We start from the raw sequence: 18,627 nt of genomic DNA on the forward strand, positions 1-18,627 counted from the left end.
GATTCAGAAGTGAGGGAATGTTTAGTCTGCTGGGCATAAGAACTCCTCAGTCCTGACTTCTGGGTTCTGGTGTTGGCCTTTGGGCCCTGTGAATTTGTTTTGGTGTATCAGTCTGGTAACTAAAGATATAATTATCCCGGTCCTGCAGAGCTCATTGTACTTCTAGCTAGCAGGGCAAGCAGTTGAAGGTACAAGGATGGAAGGAGTCTCATTTTCCAAATCTCAGCTCACTGAAGGGCTGGCCCAGGCCTAGGTAAACACAGAGGAGAGTAGAGAACAGGCTAAGTTCTCAAGACCAGAACTGACACACTTGTCTAGTAAATGACTTATTTTTTTTTTTAGCAAAGGACTTGTTAACATCATTCAGACCATTTGTGTCTACGACAGCATAAAAATGCAAATTGCAAAGAAGCACATTTCCAAGAAGCAGAAAATTTATAACTGTTGCCTGCCTCTTCCTTCTATTTTTTGGCTTTATATTTATTTATAATATTAAGGGTTGTTTCTTCTAAGAATGAAAATAGATATTATGTACAAATGTGTTTAGGTATTATTCTTTTTCTTTTTCCCGTAGCAATTTATGTAGGACATCTTTCGATTTTGATAATATAATGTTATGCTCTAACCTGAAAGAGAAAGCTCTAAAATTCATAGTGTATGCCTGAAATCCATATTTATCAAACTCCATATACCATTTTCCCTATGCATATTAACATACTTATGATAAAGTCTCATTTATCTGATAGTTACAACAAGAGATTAAAAATTATAGTATATACCAAGAGTATATAGTATATAAGGTATATACAGGGCTACTGGATTGCTTTTCCCTACCTGTGATTCAGGTCTACAGTCACTCTGCTGACTCTAAGAATTCCCACCTGACTGGGCTGTGGGTATCAGTTGCCCAGGGCATCAGCTTCCTTCGGGCATTCTGGGAAGCCCTGAAGAAAGACTGGAGGATAGAAGCTGACAAGCAATTCCCCAGCTATGCTGCCTGCTGCCTTTTCTCCCCAGCCACTTTCAACCAGTCTCTCAGGAACTCTAGACTCCCAACTCCTCTCTGCCTAGTGCAAGAAAAGACACGAGCCACAGGCTCTAGATGTGAACTTTGATGACCGCAACGTTCATCCTGGCTATTTTTCCCCAAATAAATCACTTCCTCCATTGTTTTCAATAACTCTTACTCTGCTTTGTTAATCTCTCTAGCATTTTCCTCACTTTATACATGACATCAGAGGTTAGCAGGCTATGTCTCCAAAGGCCACGTAGAACCCACAGCCTGTTTTCTCACAACCTGCAAGCTAAGACTGCATTCACCTCTTTGAACATTTTTACAAAAATAAAGGACATGTGACAGAGTGGCCTAGGGCTGTCAGAACCCGCCTGTGCCCTGTCTGTTCCTTTCCGGAGAGGTTACTGACCCACACATCACGTATTATTGCTTTGCTGTGAATGATGCTACTGTTCTCTCTCTGTCTGTCTCTCTCTGTCTGTCTGTCTGTCTCTCTCTCCCTTCCTCCCTCCCCCCCCTCTCTCCACCTCTACTACATGAATGCTACAAGAGTAAGACCTAAGCAGGGCCTGTAATCCTAGCTACTCAGGAAGCTGAGATCTTAGGATCACGGTTCAAAGCCAGCCCAGGCAGGAAAATCTGTGAGACTCTTATCTCCAATAAACCAACAGAAAACCAGAAGTGGTGCTATGGCTCAAGTAGTAGAGTGCTAGCCTTGGGCTGAAGAGTGCAGGGACAGTGCCCAAGCCCAGACTTCAAGCCCCATGACCCACAAAAAAAAAAGAGTAAGACCTATTTATTGTGCCTCCTATCCCTAGACCCAAAGTAGGACTCGATACAAGCAGATGATCTAGAAATGAAGGATGTTCAATGATGAATGAATGAAAGGTAGAAGATATTAAGGAAGGCTTGTACTGTCTGGAAGAAGGTTCAAATGTGGGATATATGGGAAAGCCATGGAGAAGATGCCCAGAAGGGGCGGGGCAGTGGGCAGGGAGGAGCATATCATGGTGTTGAAGGGTCTGGAAATCAGTGTAGAGTCCTGGTCAGGCAACCTGGACGCAGGACCATCTCTCACAGATTCAAATATGAGCCAGAGAAGCCAGACTCTTGGAATGATAGCAGATGCTTCTGCACATTGTAGTTATGACAGCTTCCCATTGTAAGGATGAGTGTCCCCACCTCCTGTGTCTACGGGCTACTCCACTAATTTCCTTTCTCCTTCAAGAAGAATAATAGGACTTCTGAATTTAGATTTATCAGGCCTAGGCTATGACATCCTCACAGTTGTTGAAATCTGCTTTGCATATCCTAGATATTGATTCTTCTCTTGTTGCAAGTGTATTTATCTCCATTGCCAATGCAAATACTTCCGTTAACACACAAAGATAGGTTTATAAGTTCTGTATTATTGATTTTTCTCATGCCACAAACAAATTTATCTCTTTGTTAATGAAAATGAATCTAGGAAGTAGCAAGATTGATTTGTGGAGCAAAGGTGTAGGGAAGAAAGGGGTAGAGTCACATTGGGGGTACTGCCCTTGGCTAAGGCTGAAGGAGACACTGAGTCTCTGAAAGGGGTGTGCGCGTGTGTGTGTGTGTGTGTGTGTGTGTGTGTGTGTGTGTGTGTGTGTGTGTGTATGCAGGGAGGAAACTGCTCTCAGGGACCTATGCAAAGTCCTTTTATAAGACAATGTGATAGGCTCATAAGAAACGATTAAAGAAGAGGTTGTGACAGCTAGAGAAGACCTTCAAGTTAGCAATCCAAGATAGGAGATACAGAAAAGTAGTTCCCACTGGTCCCAATCTCAGGATCAGCCAAGCAGAGTTGAGTAGAAGGGATTCAACACAAAGCTTGGAGGAGAGTGTGGCTTTTGCCATTGAAAGAGCCAAACACAGAACAGAATCCAGAAGTGATGAAGAAGATTCATAATGAACAGAGCTAGCAGTAAGCTGCAAGGCACCCATGTTTACACTACCACACTTCTCTGGTCAGTCCAAACCAGATAAACAACCTTGAGATGAGTGCGTGTGTGTGTGTATGCGCACGCGCATGCACATGTGCATGTATGTGTGCTTGCTGGTCTTGGGGCTTTAATTCAGGGCCCAGTCATTCTCCCTGAGCTTTTTGTGCTCAAGGCTAATGCTCTACCACTTTAGGTACTGCTCCACTTCTGGGTTTTTTGTTGTTGTTGTTTGGTTGTTTTGTTTTGTTGTTTTTTTTGGTGCCTACTTGGAGATGAATCTCACCAACTTCCCTACCTAGGATGGCTTCAAATTACAATCCTTGGCTCTCAGCCTCATGATTGGATAGGATTACAGGCATGAGCTGCTGGTGCCTAGCTGGGATAATGTTTCTGAAGACCATTTATTCTGAGCAAGTCCTTGTTCAGCCACTTATTACTTTCCTAGGAAGGCTTCTCTGAGGCAGTTTCTTGGGTGTTTTGTTGTCTGCATGCTCACTCTAGGCCACCACAATCGATACTCTAGGAACATAACCCAGTGCTGTCGATAAGACCATCAGTTGTTGATAAGGAACATTCGCCTGGATCCTACCAGGGAGACACCGGGTCTGATGACACAATACTGGAAGCTGAGACACGGTACTTGCCCACATCTTTTTCCACTCAGGTTTTACCACCCCAGTGTGGTATCCTTAATTCCTTCATGTGGACTCTTTCAGCCCTCTCAGCTGCTGACTGGCAGTCTAAGAGAAGAGCTGGCATTCCTTAAAATTTGGCTATGGGCTGGGTATATGTTTGTGATCTCAATGTTCCCCAATTCTGCAAGAGCAGTGTGAGTTATAAGGCCTCTTGGATGATTGAGACTGCATCTTCTAGGATCCTGTGAGAGATGCTGGGATGAATCAAGCAGGTGAAGCAGATGAAGCATTCAAAGACCATGTTTAGGTCTCCCGCATCTTTTTAACAGCTGAAAGTTGCCCTGCATGGGTGTTCCAAGTGACCTCATATCACACAGCAGAGCCTTCTCAGCTGAACACTTCTCTCCCTAGAAAACCTTACCTCTTAGTTCTCTACCTAGCTGCCTTCACCCATCCTTCATGATTTGGCATATGTATGGCTTTCTTGTCCAGAAGCCTTTCATTAGCCCTGCCCTGGATTAATGGCTTCTCTTTTGTGGTTCTGGGCTCCCTCCTATGGACCTGTCTTTCTATCTCCCTCACATTGTTTGGTCACTGTGTGTTTACTTCTCACTTACCTCCTGCTGCAAACCCCTGAAGGATGCTCACGATTCATCACTTGCTCTGTGTGACACAAGCCTTATATACTAGACATTCAGAATTGTAAGGGAAAAGAACTGGTTCTACAACTATTGAGGTGCATGGTGCATGGTTGACCGAGAGCCTGTCTGTGATGGGTGGGCATACCTTTTCTCTCTGTTGTGTCAGTGCTTGAACATCTGTAAGTAGTTGTTGCTGGAGAACATGGCTTCAGAAGAATACTATATTGCTTATGCTGCCAGGACAGCTCACTCCTATAACAAGCTTTCTTGACTTTTCTCAGATGGGCACCCTATCTGGCTTCAACATCTGTCATCCACTGACTGCCAGTGTTGGCTTGGCAGCTTGCTGGCTGGCTGTCCTTGCTCTCCTTTCTCCTTCCCTGTGGGCCGCTTCCAGGATGGTGCACTTTGCTAGGAGGATGACTGCCCAAGGAGATCCATGGTGGCTTTGGGGTGCCATTATTTAGGCCCTTTGGCTTAGCCTCTCCTTTTTATGAGGTTGAATCACTTTGAAAAATGACAATGGTGCCTACTATGTATCAGGCACTGTAGTGAGGCTGAAACTCTTTGTTGTCAGTGTCGATCCGACTGTGATGGGGAAATCTCTGATTCATGGCTATGGGAGGTGATGGGTCAAGCCATGGAGTCCAATGCTGAAAGTGATGCTTTGTGGGCAAGACAGTGAGCTATGTTGGAACATAAACATAAACATCCGGGCTTCCTGCTAGTCAGGAACCTTTGGCTGTGGACATGGTTGTGAATAAATACCAGGACCAGAGAGGAAATTTCCATTTCAAATGGGGGGATGAAACAGGAGAGCCACATTCCCTGGAAGTCATATATTCATTCCGCACTCAAGGAAACAGCAGTAATTTAGAGTAGTTCAGTATTTAGATTCAACTGTGTAATTCATCCTGATGTTTCCCATTCATCAAAGCCTTGTGTTTGTTTGTATTACCATGAGAAAAATAAAAATGATGTAAAAAAAAAGATTCCCCTTTCCTTTCATTACAGGCAAATTATGACAGAGTTACAACCCTTGGGGCCCTTCAAGCAAAGGAACATCTTGCTTCAATTAGATATAAATAATGAACAATAATTAGGAAGATTTCTTCATTGAATTTGTTATTTTATGTTTCCTTTCATCTGCGATGTACTGAAATCAATCCTGAACTGTTTGTGGGCCATGTAGCAGAGACTGGAGGAATGCTGGGAAATGTGTCTTCATAGTTAGACAGGAGGCACTCCCTGCTGGCCCTCCATGAGGACCCTGCCAGCCCTGAGTCCAGGGTCACCCATGTGATAACCCAGCTGCCTCAGCTCCAGTCCTCCAATGTTGTACAGTCTATGGAGACAAGAAATGTAATGGCAGGTCCGAATCACTGCCTCCAGTTCATGAGCACTGACTGGATAAAGTGCAGCTCTGTGATCTGAGCATACCCCACGTCTTCCTCTTGGTAACTCTCTGCTACAGGTTCTGCTGCAGCCCTGACTTTAAAGATTTGGAAACTGCTGGAGCCTGTGGTTCATGACTATAATCCTAGCTATTCAGGAGGCTGATATCTAGAGGATTATGGTTTGAAGCCAACCTGGGCAGAAAAATCTGCCAGATTCTATTTCTAGAGTCAACTAGTAAAATGCAAGGGATAGAATCTCAGCTGAGTAAGCAAACTGAGCAAGTGTAATGTTGTGAACTCGAACTCCAGTACATGTAAAACATTTGGAAACTGAGGTACACAGAGGCATTAGCTAACTTGTCCAAGGCTTCCATCTGAATGATGGTAGGCCTTGGAAGCAAGGTAGAATTCACGTTTTCCCTTGCTCTGGCATGCTTCCTACTGAATGGTGAGCCTTCTAGAGTAAGCCTGCTGCCAGGGATGCCTGCAAGATGTAGAGGTGGTATCAAGAGGCCTGGAATGGGGTGGCTTCTCACAGGGAAAGGCAGCAGGTAGATAGATTTTCAAGTGGCTTGTGACGGTGCACAGGTGTACAGTTGAGATGGAGGGATTCCAGGAAGAGGCAGTAACATGGCCCGGTGCTAGAGATGAGTTATGAGTGGCATTTTTCATTTTAAGATTGGCAATTGTGATGTGTGGGGGTTGGGACAACTGCCAGACCCTGGAAGAAGGAGGTTGTGTAAATGAGGATGGGAAGATCATTTTTCTGTGGAAATAGTGACTCAGTGAGAGACATGTGTAGGGCTGTAGGGGGATAAAAATGAGACACTGAGTTTTCTAGGAGAGAAATAAAGAAAGAGTGGTTAGATTACAGCCTGGATCTAGAGATTAAATCTCCACCATGATTTTGTTTAATTTTATAAATATGAACTATTACATTCTCTCAATGGACTAAGCCATGCTCCCAGCATAGATTTGTTTTATTTTATTTTATTTTATCTTATTTTTGCTTTGATTATTTTCCATGTCCAGCTTCTTGTGGGAGGATCCTGCATAGCTGGAATTATAGGCTTACACCACTGCATAGAGCTTATTGATTGAGATGAGGGTCAATAACTTTTGCCTCACCTGGCCTTGAACCATGATCCTCCCATGATCCTTCGAGTAGCTAACATTATACTTCTCTTTGTTTTGGCAGGTTTTTTTCTTTATGATAGTATGATAACACTAAACATTCAGTAAAAGCCTCTTCTAGGCTAGGAATCTAAGGCCCATTCCTCTTGTATAATATTGGGTGGCAGCCGCCACCATAGCTCCTCAATAAGTCATGTGATCATGAGACAGAACAGACCATATTCTTCAGCGTGTGATGCTGCAAGTTTGTATTTAAATACAAGTATTCAATAAATTGCACAATATATTCAACCCAAATGAAAGCTCTGTGTTGGATGATTTGGGTCCAACTAGAGATTAGCATCTGTACATGTCAGGTAGTCTAGTGCTAAGCTATGATGTTTGCATTCTCATGTTCATGATATATTCACCAGAAGATGGGTGATATTGGGACACATGTCCATCATAAGTCAAGATGCACCTGCATGTCTCCTTCTGAAATGAAATTTCTCTCCCCAGCTCTAATATCTGTCCTCAGACTGCTGACAGGCCGTCATGAGGCACTCTATCATCTATCCAACATGCATCAGGCTGGAACTACCTGCCTCTCTTCCACATACAATCAATCCAGTGCTTTCAAAGGTGTTTTGTTTAATGATCTCCATCAAAATTTGGACAAATGGATGGAGAGAAGAAAGGCAGAAAGATACAGTCATTATATTCAATGAATACGTATGAAATTGGAGTTACAGTAACATGAAGGTATGGGTGGGATTAGGGAAGATGGGGGAGAGTAATGAAAAGGGCTGACATCGACCGAGATGAATTGCACTCATAAACTGACTTGTTGAATGGCAACCCATTTGTACAACTATTTAAAATTTAAAAAAACAAACTTGAAAATCATGAGATTTCATGTCAAACTCCAGGTTTCTTAGTTTATAATTTTACAAAATGACTCAGGCACCAGTAACTCATGCCTGTAATCCTAGCTACTCAGGTGGCTGAAATTGGAAGATAATGCTTCAAAGCTAGCCCGGGCCAGAAAGTCCATGAGACTCTCCAATTAAACACTAAAACAGAAGTGGAGCTACGGAGGTACAGTGCTAGCCTTGAACACAAAAGCTCAGGGGCAGTAGCCAAGCCCTGAGTTCAAGCTCTAGGACAAGTACATACACACATACACACACACACACACACACACACACACACACACACACACACAAATTAAAGTAAATTGGTTGATGGTTGGTACTAAAAATCAACAACCGAATGGAACCCCAACATCGAACACTTTTCCGGAATGCCATTCCATAGATCGGTCCTCCTATTCTGAGTTTGTCTTGCACTACCACATGTGTCAGAGGCCAGTCACTGTCAGTCATCGTTGTCATCATCATCATCAATCTCGCCAACATGAGTATTTCCTTGTCTATTCTCTGTGAATGTTCAAGTCAAAAACCTTCAGTAATTATTATTATAATATTATTATCATTCTAGATGTCTAGGGCCATGAATCCTGTATTATTTACTCTTATATCCCTCAAGCTCAGCAGAGAGGCTAGTTCTGTGTGTTTAGCCATCTTGAGGAAACTTAGCTATGCCAGATGGAGGCAGAGGCATGGCAAACCTACTCTGGGCTGAGGGACTCATGCTGTTGTCTGGGTAGGACTCGGAGCCGAGGAGGAGCTCATAGACCATTTCCATCTTTGGAATACGCAGTGTATACTCATGCTTTGTTGCTTTTTTCCCTTTGTCTTTTTCTGGCATTTCAGGACATTCCAGGATCTGTCCAAGCAAGTAGAGATGCCTTATGGCACTGTCCGGGACTCTGCTGTCTATGAATACTTCCGAGCTAAAGGAACCAACCCCCTGGAACAGGACAGTACATTTGCTGAGCTCTGGAAGGCCATCAGCAAGAATGGAGGAGCTGACAACTGTGTGTCCAGCCCTTCAGAAGGCATCAGGAAGGTAGGCAGGAATTGGTGCTTGAGCACATGTGCTGAGACAGGGCTATGGATGGGGTCATCCTTGAGGTCTGAGAAACCTTCCCAGTCTTTGGAATAGCCCTGCATCAGCCAGGTAACCTTTCCTCACACCTTATTTTTTTCTTTTAAGTGTAAAAGTGATATACAGAGGGGTTACAGTTATATAAGTAAGGCAATGAGTACATTTCTTTTCAAACAGTGTTATCCACTCCCTTGTTTTCTCCTGCTTTCTGTCTCCCCTCTCCCCTGGCCTGGCTCCCTCCCCAAATTGTAAAGTTAATTTCCAACATTGTGTCCAGTGAGTATCGCTATCGCATTCGTGTGCCCTTTGTCCTACCATTTCTGTGATTCCCCTACCTTCCCCAAATCAGATAAACTTACATACAAGACCAAGAGTACCAAAATAAAAAAAACAGTGACAACCAGGAATAAACCAAAGGGAAAAAAATGAAAGAAAAAAGAAATAACTGCAAACAGTACACTAAAAAACCCACAAACCTCTTGTTTCCGCATCATGGAGTTCATTTTGATTCGCATCATTTTATATGGTCATGTGTACATAGCTATAGAGCTATTATGATCCTCTCCTAGGACTTTTCTAGGCATATATTAATTATTACAGATGAGGGAAACTATGGAGCCTATGTTTTTTGGGATCTGGCTTACTTCACTTAGCAGGAAAAAGCAGTGCTGGAAGAATATCAATACCAAACTTTGAACTTTATTATAAAGCCATAGTTATATGAAAAAAAACAACAGCTTGATACTAGCACAGGAACAGGCCTGAAGACCAGTGGAATAGAATTGAAGACCCAGAAATGAGCTCACACACCTATGAGATCTTTGATAAGGGAGCCAAAAACACTAGCTAGAAGAAAGACAGCCTCTTCAACAAATGGTGTTGGCAGAATTGGCTATCCACATGTAGAAAACCGAAGTTAGTTCCTTATATAGCACCCTGCACCAGAATCAATATCAAATGGATCAAAGACTTTAATATAAGATCAGATACCCTGAAAATATTATAGGAAGGGATATGGGATACACTAGGGCTCCTTGGCACAGGTCGAAACTTCCTAAATAGAGATCCAGAAACACAACAAATCAAAGAAAGGCTGGATAAATGGGCTGACATTAAACTGCAGAGTTTCTACATGGCAAAGGATGTAGCTAGCAGGATAAATAGAAAGCCCACAGATTGAGAGAAGGTCTTCACTAGCCATACAACAGATGAGGCCTCATACCTGTCCTCATATCTTTCTGCTAAAGCTCATTAATACAGAATCAGAGAGGCTGTGTCTTAGGTACCTTCTGACTTCCAAAGGGATGCTGCTCAGGGAAGAGCAGGCAGATTAAGCCGAGGCCTTGGACCTCTCTCTCTCTCTCTCTCTCTCTCTCTCTCTCTCACACACACACACACACACACACACACACACACAGAGTAAAAAAATCAAAGCAAAACCAATGTATACTCTCACTATGCCCCATTATGTGTCTCTCTCTGGCTGCTCTAGTACTGCCTAGCTGATTTTCTCAGAGCAGTGGGTGTCCTGGAGGTGGGATAAAGGTTCAGGGGCATGAAGGCTCACTGTCTTGCAGATGGATATGGTCCCAGAAACCTACAAGTGTCTCCATTCCCCAGAGGACTCATAGCTATCCAGAGAGAACCCTGAGTTCTCCCACATCTGGGAAGTTCAGAAACATCTGGGGCCAATCACAGCTTCAGTCCTGCAGGTCCTGTGTGGGGTGAGCATCTAGTAACTATGTGAGAATGCATAGTCATTTGTTGGCGAGACTTTGTTGTCCTCTCCTAAATAGAGAGACATGGGTCAGTATGAATCCCAATTCTGTCACTCTTTAACAGCATGTATGGAATGTGTCACTCTCTGGAACCTCAGAGCTAAGCGAGAACTAGGTGAGTTCTTATTTTAGGGTATCCTTAAAGACTTAAAATACCTGAAAACATATATGGTAGATTTTTACAGCTTACATTTAGCTAAAATAATCCTCTTCATACAAGATGTATTAGACCTCCTTAATATCTAGCTTGCTCCAGCCTTGAGCTTAAGGACTGTCTTTCATCCCTGAGAGTGGATTTTTGTGGTTGAGAGTCACCTTATTTGGAGATAATGAAGCTAGGGCCTTTTATAAGTGCAAGGCAGGGGTAGCATGGCCTTCAAGTTCCCTCTCCCAGCTTTCTTTGTCTTTCAGAAAAAAATGAATGCACTATCCACAATAGATTTTATGAAAATCCACTTTAACAATGCTACACAAAGCATTTCTTATGAGAACAAAAGACCCCATAAAGAATGGATAGTTACAATACATACAAACAATATCCAATTAATATCAAGAAGATATCATGAACTTTAGCGAATTACTAAGAAAAACTCAAACAATTTAATAGAAAAAATGGGCAAAAGGCTTGCACAGAGCTTTTATAGAAGAGGCAGCACATACGGCCAGTAATCATAGGAAGAGATGCTGAAAGTCATTAATGATCTGTGAAATGCAAATCAAGACCATAAAGATATATCATTTTCTACCAATTAGACTGGCATAAAGTGAGAGGTGGTAGAGAGGATATAGAGGAACAGGTGCTTAATTGCTGATGGGAGTGTACTCAGTACAACCACTTTGGAAAAGAGTTTGTCATTCTCTTATAAAATGGGACATTGCATACCCTATGGTCAACCAATTCCACTCCTAGGCATCCACCTCGAAGAAATGTCTGTCAGCACTCCTGGAGATAAGAAAGGCCACAGTGATATTGCTGGTAGAGCTAAACTCTGGAAACAATCCCAATGACCATTAACAAGATAGAAAAAAAGATACCTGCAATGAAATACATGAACTACAACTGTCTTGAATAATATGGATAAATCTTAGCATAGTACTATTGGACAAAATAAAAGTATTGTAGGCAATTTCATATGGGTCAACTAATAGAAGATAACAGCATCATATTCCTTGAGAAACATAAAACCTCCTCTCATACACATCAAAGTCATGATAAAATGTAAGGCTCATCATTAGTAGTTGCTGCAGATGGGAGGCGTGGAGCCACAGGAAAAAGGGAAGCATATTGTTGGATGTAAATCAGAGTCGATGCTAAGGTTTAGATTTGCCATTTTATTTTTTATTTCTAATTACACTAACTAGTAAATGGCTTGATTGTAAAAGAGAGATGCCCAAACAAATGCAGAGAAGTCCTAAAGCAAGGATTGTAATTGATATCATTGTGTATATCCATCAATTCTTCCAAATAAATATACACTAAGTCAGGTAGAGGTTGGTTCCATACTCATATCATTTCCTCCCTCCTTCCTTCCTTCTTTCCCTCCCTCCCTTCTTCCTTCCTTCCTTCCTTCTTTCCTTCCTTCCTTCCTTCCTTCCTTCCTTCCTTCCTTTTTTATTATCTTTTAGTAGATGCACAAAGGAGTTGTCATTTAACAACGCAGTTTATGAATACCATATATCTAGATTGATGTCATTCCTTTCAACATTCTCACCCACCCCTCCCCTACACACCCCTTCCCTCACTCTTCTTAATTTTGTAGGATATGGTCTACATGCCTGTTCTGGTGTGTCTCAAGATAGCTGAAACACACCTTCTACTACTCTAGAGAGTAGCATCTTGGACATTGTGAAGATGTCTTCTCACTCTGGATATAACCCATTGGTGGCCCATCAGAAAGTGTTCACTGGTGGCATTTATAGTTCTGAGTAAGAACAAATTGTAAACCAAACAATCAATGAAAGAGTCAAATAAACCATTCCTTTTTCTTTTGTTGGTTGTGGGGCTTGAATTCTGGGCTTGGGTGCTATCCCCCAGCTCTTCAGCTCAAGGTGAGAACTCAGCCTCCTGAGTAGCTAGGATTACAGGCATGAGCTACCAGCGCCCGGCTAAAGCATTCCTTATCAATGCCAATTTCTTCTCTGGTACATAATCTAATCATTTTTCAGAATATAGGATTTGTTACTTTTATGAAATCATCAATTTATAAACTCCAAAGCTGCTTTTGGGTAGGGAGGATCACATATTTCCCTTTTATATTTGAATCTCCAATAAAAAATGGCTGCCAGTGCTAGACAAATGTTAAAGATTTTGTAATAGTGTCATAAACCTAAGTTTATAGTATTGTCAGAAAAATGAGGTGTGCTACATTTTTTTAAAAGAAGAGCTCAGATTCACTCTCCAATTTTCCTTCTTGCATCTATTTGTGTGGCTAGACTGAACTAAGACCCTCCTTTCTCTCCATAGAGCTGTTCCTCCCCATTTCCCCCCTGGCAACAGATCCAGCAGCATGGAGTCTAGGATGCACAGTGCACCAGGCTGTGCATAGTCATCTCCTAAGTGATGACCATGCCTTACATCCAGAAATAATGAGAAAAAAAACAGGCAAATAAGCAACTATGCACTGGTACCCAACAGCCAGATGAGAGCAACTGCTTCTATTCCTAAACACAAGCAGTTTAGACAGCCTGGCAAAGGCAAAGAACACCCAGCTAGTGACTCCTGGAATCTTCTTTAGCCATGGAAGAACAATTATATTTATAATGTCCAGTTGCTCTTTAATGACTCCAGCTCCATTTCAGAAAGTGCATGGTAGTGGAACAATGGCTAATTGCTACTAAAGTCAAGGAGTTTGGTATCTGCATAACCTTGGAAAGCTGCTATTATTTCTTATTCACCATTACTGTAGCTTTTAATGGCGCGAAACCAATGTAAGTGGAATATGGCTTAGTGAGGAGTGATCACTTTTCTACAGTAGCTGAAGAGGAAGAAGGGTGTATCATGCTTGTTCTATTCCCTGACTCCATTGCTTTCCCACAGTGCTGTTGAGACAGGGAGAAAGGCAGAGCTTATGGGGTCCTGGTAAAAAAATTCAAGATGGGACCTGGAATGAGAGAGAGTTTTTCTTTTCTTTTTTTAAGTATATATATTTTATTGTAATAATACTGTACATAGGGGTTACAGTTACATGAGTAAAAGGATGAGTACATTTCCTATCCAACATTGTTACCTCCTCCTTTGTTTTTCCCCTACCAACCCTTCCCTCCCCACTTCCCCAACTCCTCCCTCCCCATCTCCCACCCCACAAGCTGTGAAGTTCATTTTCAACATAGTGTCTTTAACCCCTTTTTTCATTGTATTTGATTCTGGTGCCCTGCATCTTGTTTATACATTTTCCTAATTTGGGGAGGGGAAGGGAAATAACAAAATGCTGAAACAAGGATACAGGTTGACCCATTTTAACAATGAGTTTTTATTTTCTAAGAGACTGCAACAAATGCTTTTTATGCAACCTGTCTGTCACCCAGTATGTCTCAATAAATACAGCATTCTTCCCAAGTAAGTCATCTGTTTGCTTTCTGACAAAGCAGAGAAAGATACATGGAAAGCATAGTGCCTGCTCTCAGTCAGCAAGTTATCTTTCTTAGAGTAGGGGATGGAAAAATAAAGAGAAACGAAAAGGTTCAGGGATTTTTTCCAGGCTGATAGTCTTCTCTTGGTGAGAAAAATCCTTTTGGTCCTGATCTTGACTGTCTCCATTCCACATAGCCACGTGTGTCTAACGGACACAAGAAAGACTGGATCAAGAACATGGCCAACTAGGTCCATGGTTCAAATTTGGTTTTGTAAAGTTTTATTGGAAAACAACTCTTATCTGTTCACTTATATAGCATTTATTTCTGCTTTCCCACAACAGAGTGGAGTGACAGAAACCAGATGGCCTTCCAAACATTTTTGTTATCTATCCTTTTATAGAAAAAGGTTGAATGAAAGTTGGTTTAAAACAGAGCTCTGCAGCACCTAATAGCCCATAAACACCCCTAGCAGTTCATCCTCTAGCTCTGTTCATCTAGTAACTTTTAGGGACCTCTAGTAGCTCATTCTCTTGTCCTACACCATGTAGTCATTTGTAGGTTCCTTCATTAGCTCATCCTTCAGTTCTGTACAGTCTAGTAGCCCATAAGCACCTCTAGTCACGCATCTTCCTGCTCTGTACCATCTAGTAACACATACACTGTTGTAATCATTTGTCTTGTGTTGCACTATTTAGCTGAAAGGTAGCTTAAATGACTTATTTTCTTGTTGTAGACCATCTAGTAGCACATAGACACCCGCACTAGCTCATCCTCTAGTGTACTCTCTAGTGACTCATGTTCCTATAGAAGCTTATCTTCTGAGCAATCTTGTAGTAACTCACCTTCTGGACCGACACCATCTACTAATCCATAGGTATTTCCAATCACTTGTCATCCTGCTCTGGAACATCTCCTAGCTCCTAGACACCTCTAGTAGCTCCTCTTTTAGCCATGCATCATTCAATGTCTTGTGTTGTCCATTCCAGGTCTGATGCTGGTGGCCTAGGATCATTCTGGGGCTCAGTTTTTGTCCTGGCCGGATCTAGCTTTCCTTCTGTGTCTGAGGCACAATGCCAAATTACTTACATGAATTACTGCTTTCTTCCTAAACAGACATCTTCATGATTATATCTCCATAATAGAAATTGAACTTGGAGATTGACTTGCACAAGGTCACACAGACCAGTGGCCCAACCATCAAAACCTCACACCCACATTCCCTCTGGTGCAAGCTAATATTGCCATTTTTATTCCTCAATTCCTTTCTATCCGTGTGCACACTTTTTACTTCTGCTTTTTATTAATCTAATACTTTCACACCCACATAGCAAGATGTATGCCTGACCTCAGTTATTAAAAGACTTCCCCCATCTTCCATGTGTCACAGCAAAGATTATTTAGGTTTGTGATTTTATTTATTTTTTATTTCCATACTATTAAAATTATCAATTGGAGAAAACTTTGAGATACAGAGCTGAGCTGGCAAGTGGTTCAAATTTATATGATAATAACTGTGTTCCATGAAGTGAGACTTTAATGTTGCTAGTGGGATTGTTTTTTCTTTTCTTAGGCTTGATGAACTCCGCCAAGGAACATCTCACATAGCCCGATTTCTGTGCAGTGCCAGGACTGACCTGGACTGCAAAATGATTAAGCCTTTTCATAAATCAGACCTAATATTTAATAACATTGTCAAATAGAATATAGTGTTAATAGTTTAAATGTCAATCTTTACAGCTCATTGAGCTCTTTGAATAAATAGATGAGTAGCTTGTCTCAGACCTTGTGGCTAAAGATAGTTTTTTTTTTTTCAGAAGGAAGTAGCTGTAGAGGCCAGTAGTCTTCACAGAAGGTGGGTTTTTTTCCACTCAGTGAATCTTACTGGGGTCATAAAATGTGGATGCAAATGCACAAAAAAGCTGGGCCCACAAATCTTATTTATTTCCATCATTGATCTAATGCTTGCCTTGGCATCTTCTCTCAGCACCTGCATTTGTCCCTGTCCTGTTCCTTTCTGCTCTGTGTTGAGGGCTGCTATCAATGTACAACCCTCCCTGCTGAGTCAGAGACTATATTGTGTGACAGAAAGGGTGGTCTTTGTTGGAAGGACCATGGAAAGATGAGGAACTTCTATAGCCCCTTTTTTTGGAATGATCAAGGTGGAAGGGGTGTTTGTACATGAGGCACCACGTTAGCTGTTCAGTATGCTAAGGAGATGAAGATGCAGATGGGCTAGTAATTTTGAAATGTTTGATTAAAAGATCAGAAGGCCTCAGGTGCCAGTGGTTCATGCCTCTAATCATAGCTACTCAGGAGTCTGAGACCTGAGAATCACAGTTCAAAGTCAGCCTGGGAAGGAATGTCCATGAGACTCTTATCTCCAATTTAAAAAAGAAAAGCCAAAAGTAGAGCTGTGGCTCAAGTGGTAGAACACTAGCCTTGAGCAAAAAATCTCAGGGATAATGCATAGGCTCTGAGTTCAAACCTCAGGATAGGCACACACACACACACACACACACACACACACACACTAAAGCCCAAACCACTGCCACCAACAAACCCAGAAAGCTCTGATTCAGATATGGGAAAGATAAAGTTCTGATTCCCTTCAGAAAAGGGACTGGGAGGGAGTGGGTAGCTTTCTGTGGTGGAAAGCAATAGGTATGTAGCAATACCTAAAGACACATCCTCTATATTTGCCTTCAGTGTGAACTGGGGATTCTGTAAGCTGCCTTCCTTCTCACACACTCTTGTTTGGTTAACCACTTCTTCATTTCTATACTTTTTGCACCTACCTGAAAGAACTCTATCCATTTACAGGTTAGATGCTCTCTTTTCTTTATCCATTCATTTATTCACTTACTCATCCATTCAAGAAATGCACTTCAAGCCATTTCTGCTTAGGAGTTAGGAAATGTGAGTTTAAATTCTATTTTTAACCTAATTTAATCCATGGCTTTGAGCTAGTGAAGTCACCTTTCTGAACTATCTGAGAAACTTCAGAAATACTTGGCAATATTAGATGTGAGTTTACTGATGTGTCAAGTCTAAAGCATCCAGTGTGGATTGTAGCCCAAAGCACACACTCAGTGGAAGCCAGAACACTGTTGTAGCATCTACTATATGTTAGGAGGAAAGATTAAAGGATACAAACACAAATACAATTGACATGAATAAAATAAAATGGCATACATAAAATTGACATTCATAAAATAAAATGCTTATTTAGTGTGTTCATTTCCTGAGTTTAGATAATTTTATACAATGGTATAATCACCACCCAAGCCAAGATACAGACCCCTACAAGTTTTCTTCAGACACTTCTACCATCACCAAAGACAGATACAGATTTCTTTCTTACATCACAGATTAAATTTGCCTGTTCTTGTAGTTTGTATAATCAGACTCTACTACAATATAAACTTCTATTTGTCCCTTATTTCATTCAACAAAATGCTTCTGAGATTTATCCATGATGTAATGGATATCAGTAGTGTGCTTTCCTTTTTCTTTTTTTCTTTTTCTTTTTACTTTTGAATAGTATTCTATTGTAAATATAAATCTCCACTTGATTACCCATTTGGCCTGGGTTCACATTTCCACTGTACCAACTGAGGACTTCTGAGAATGAGACAATATGAGTATTCCTAAACAACTCCAGTGGGGGGTATGTTTCCATTTTATATGCAAATAATAGGGGAAAGAATCAAAGGTCATGGCATACATCTGTGTTTATTGCTATGTGAAAGTGAGTAATCAATCCAAATATGGCCACATAATTCTACACTCCCAGAAATACAGCCCTTCTATAACTATAATGTGCGACATCCCATTCATTGTTAGCATTGTCAAAGTTGTGACTGGCTAACTTGTAGCCAATTTTTATTTGTCTGTTTGACTAAATTAGAGCCAATGCAGTGGATGTGAGTAGCTATCTCATTGTTTCTGTTTGATGGCTTCTGATATTGAGCTCTTTTTCATGTTCTTATTGGCCATCTATATATCTTCTTTTGAAAGTGTGGGCTCAAGTCTTTTGTTAATTTTTATTGGGCTCTTCTTCTTTTCATTGTTGATTTATATGAACTTTTAAAATATTCTGGAAATAGATCCTTGATGAAATGCAAGTGCTACAAATGTAATTCTCAATCTGTAACTCATCCATTCATTTTCTTAATGGTGTCTTTTGAGAAGTAGAAGATTTTAATTTTGATAAAATACCATATGTCAACTTTTTTCTTTTCTTCTATAGTTAATGCTTTTGGGTTCTGCCTGCAAGTTTTACCTACTCCAAAGTGGCACAGATTTATTTTAGAGGTTTTTATGTTCTATGATGCACCTAAAATTAATTGTCTTGAGTGGAATGAGAAAGTGATGAGTTCATTTCTTTTCTATATGTACATGTAATTGATCTAGTCTCACTTGTTAAAACATCCTATATTTACCCAAGAACAGGTGAGAGACCTTGATTGAAAAGCAATAGGACAGTATGTGTTGGCCC

General features: G+C 41.2%; 1 protein-coding gene across 1 annotated transcript in view; it reads left to right on the forward strand.

Annotated features, from left to right (window-relative positions):
• Positions 1-18,627, forward strand: part of Grid1 (glutamate receptor, ionotropic, delta 1) — a 748,070-nt gene that overhangs the window by 689,178 nt on the left and 40,265 nt on the right. Inside the window, exon 13 of the mRNA XM_013032063.1 lies at positions 8,544-8,739. Coding sequence (XP_012887517.1) covers positions 8,544-8,739 — 196 coding nt within the window. The remainder of the gene's footprint in view (positions 1-8,543; positions 8,740-18,627) is intronic.

The sequence above is a fragment of the Dipodomys ordii genome, unplaced genomic scaffold (assembly GCF_000151885.1).
Source record: "Dipodomys ordii isolate 6190 unplaced genomic scaffold, Dord_2.0 Scaffold148, whole genome shotgun sequence".
NCBI lineage: Eukaryota > Metazoa > Chordata > Mammalia > Rodentia > Heteromyidae > Dipodomys > Dipodomys ordii.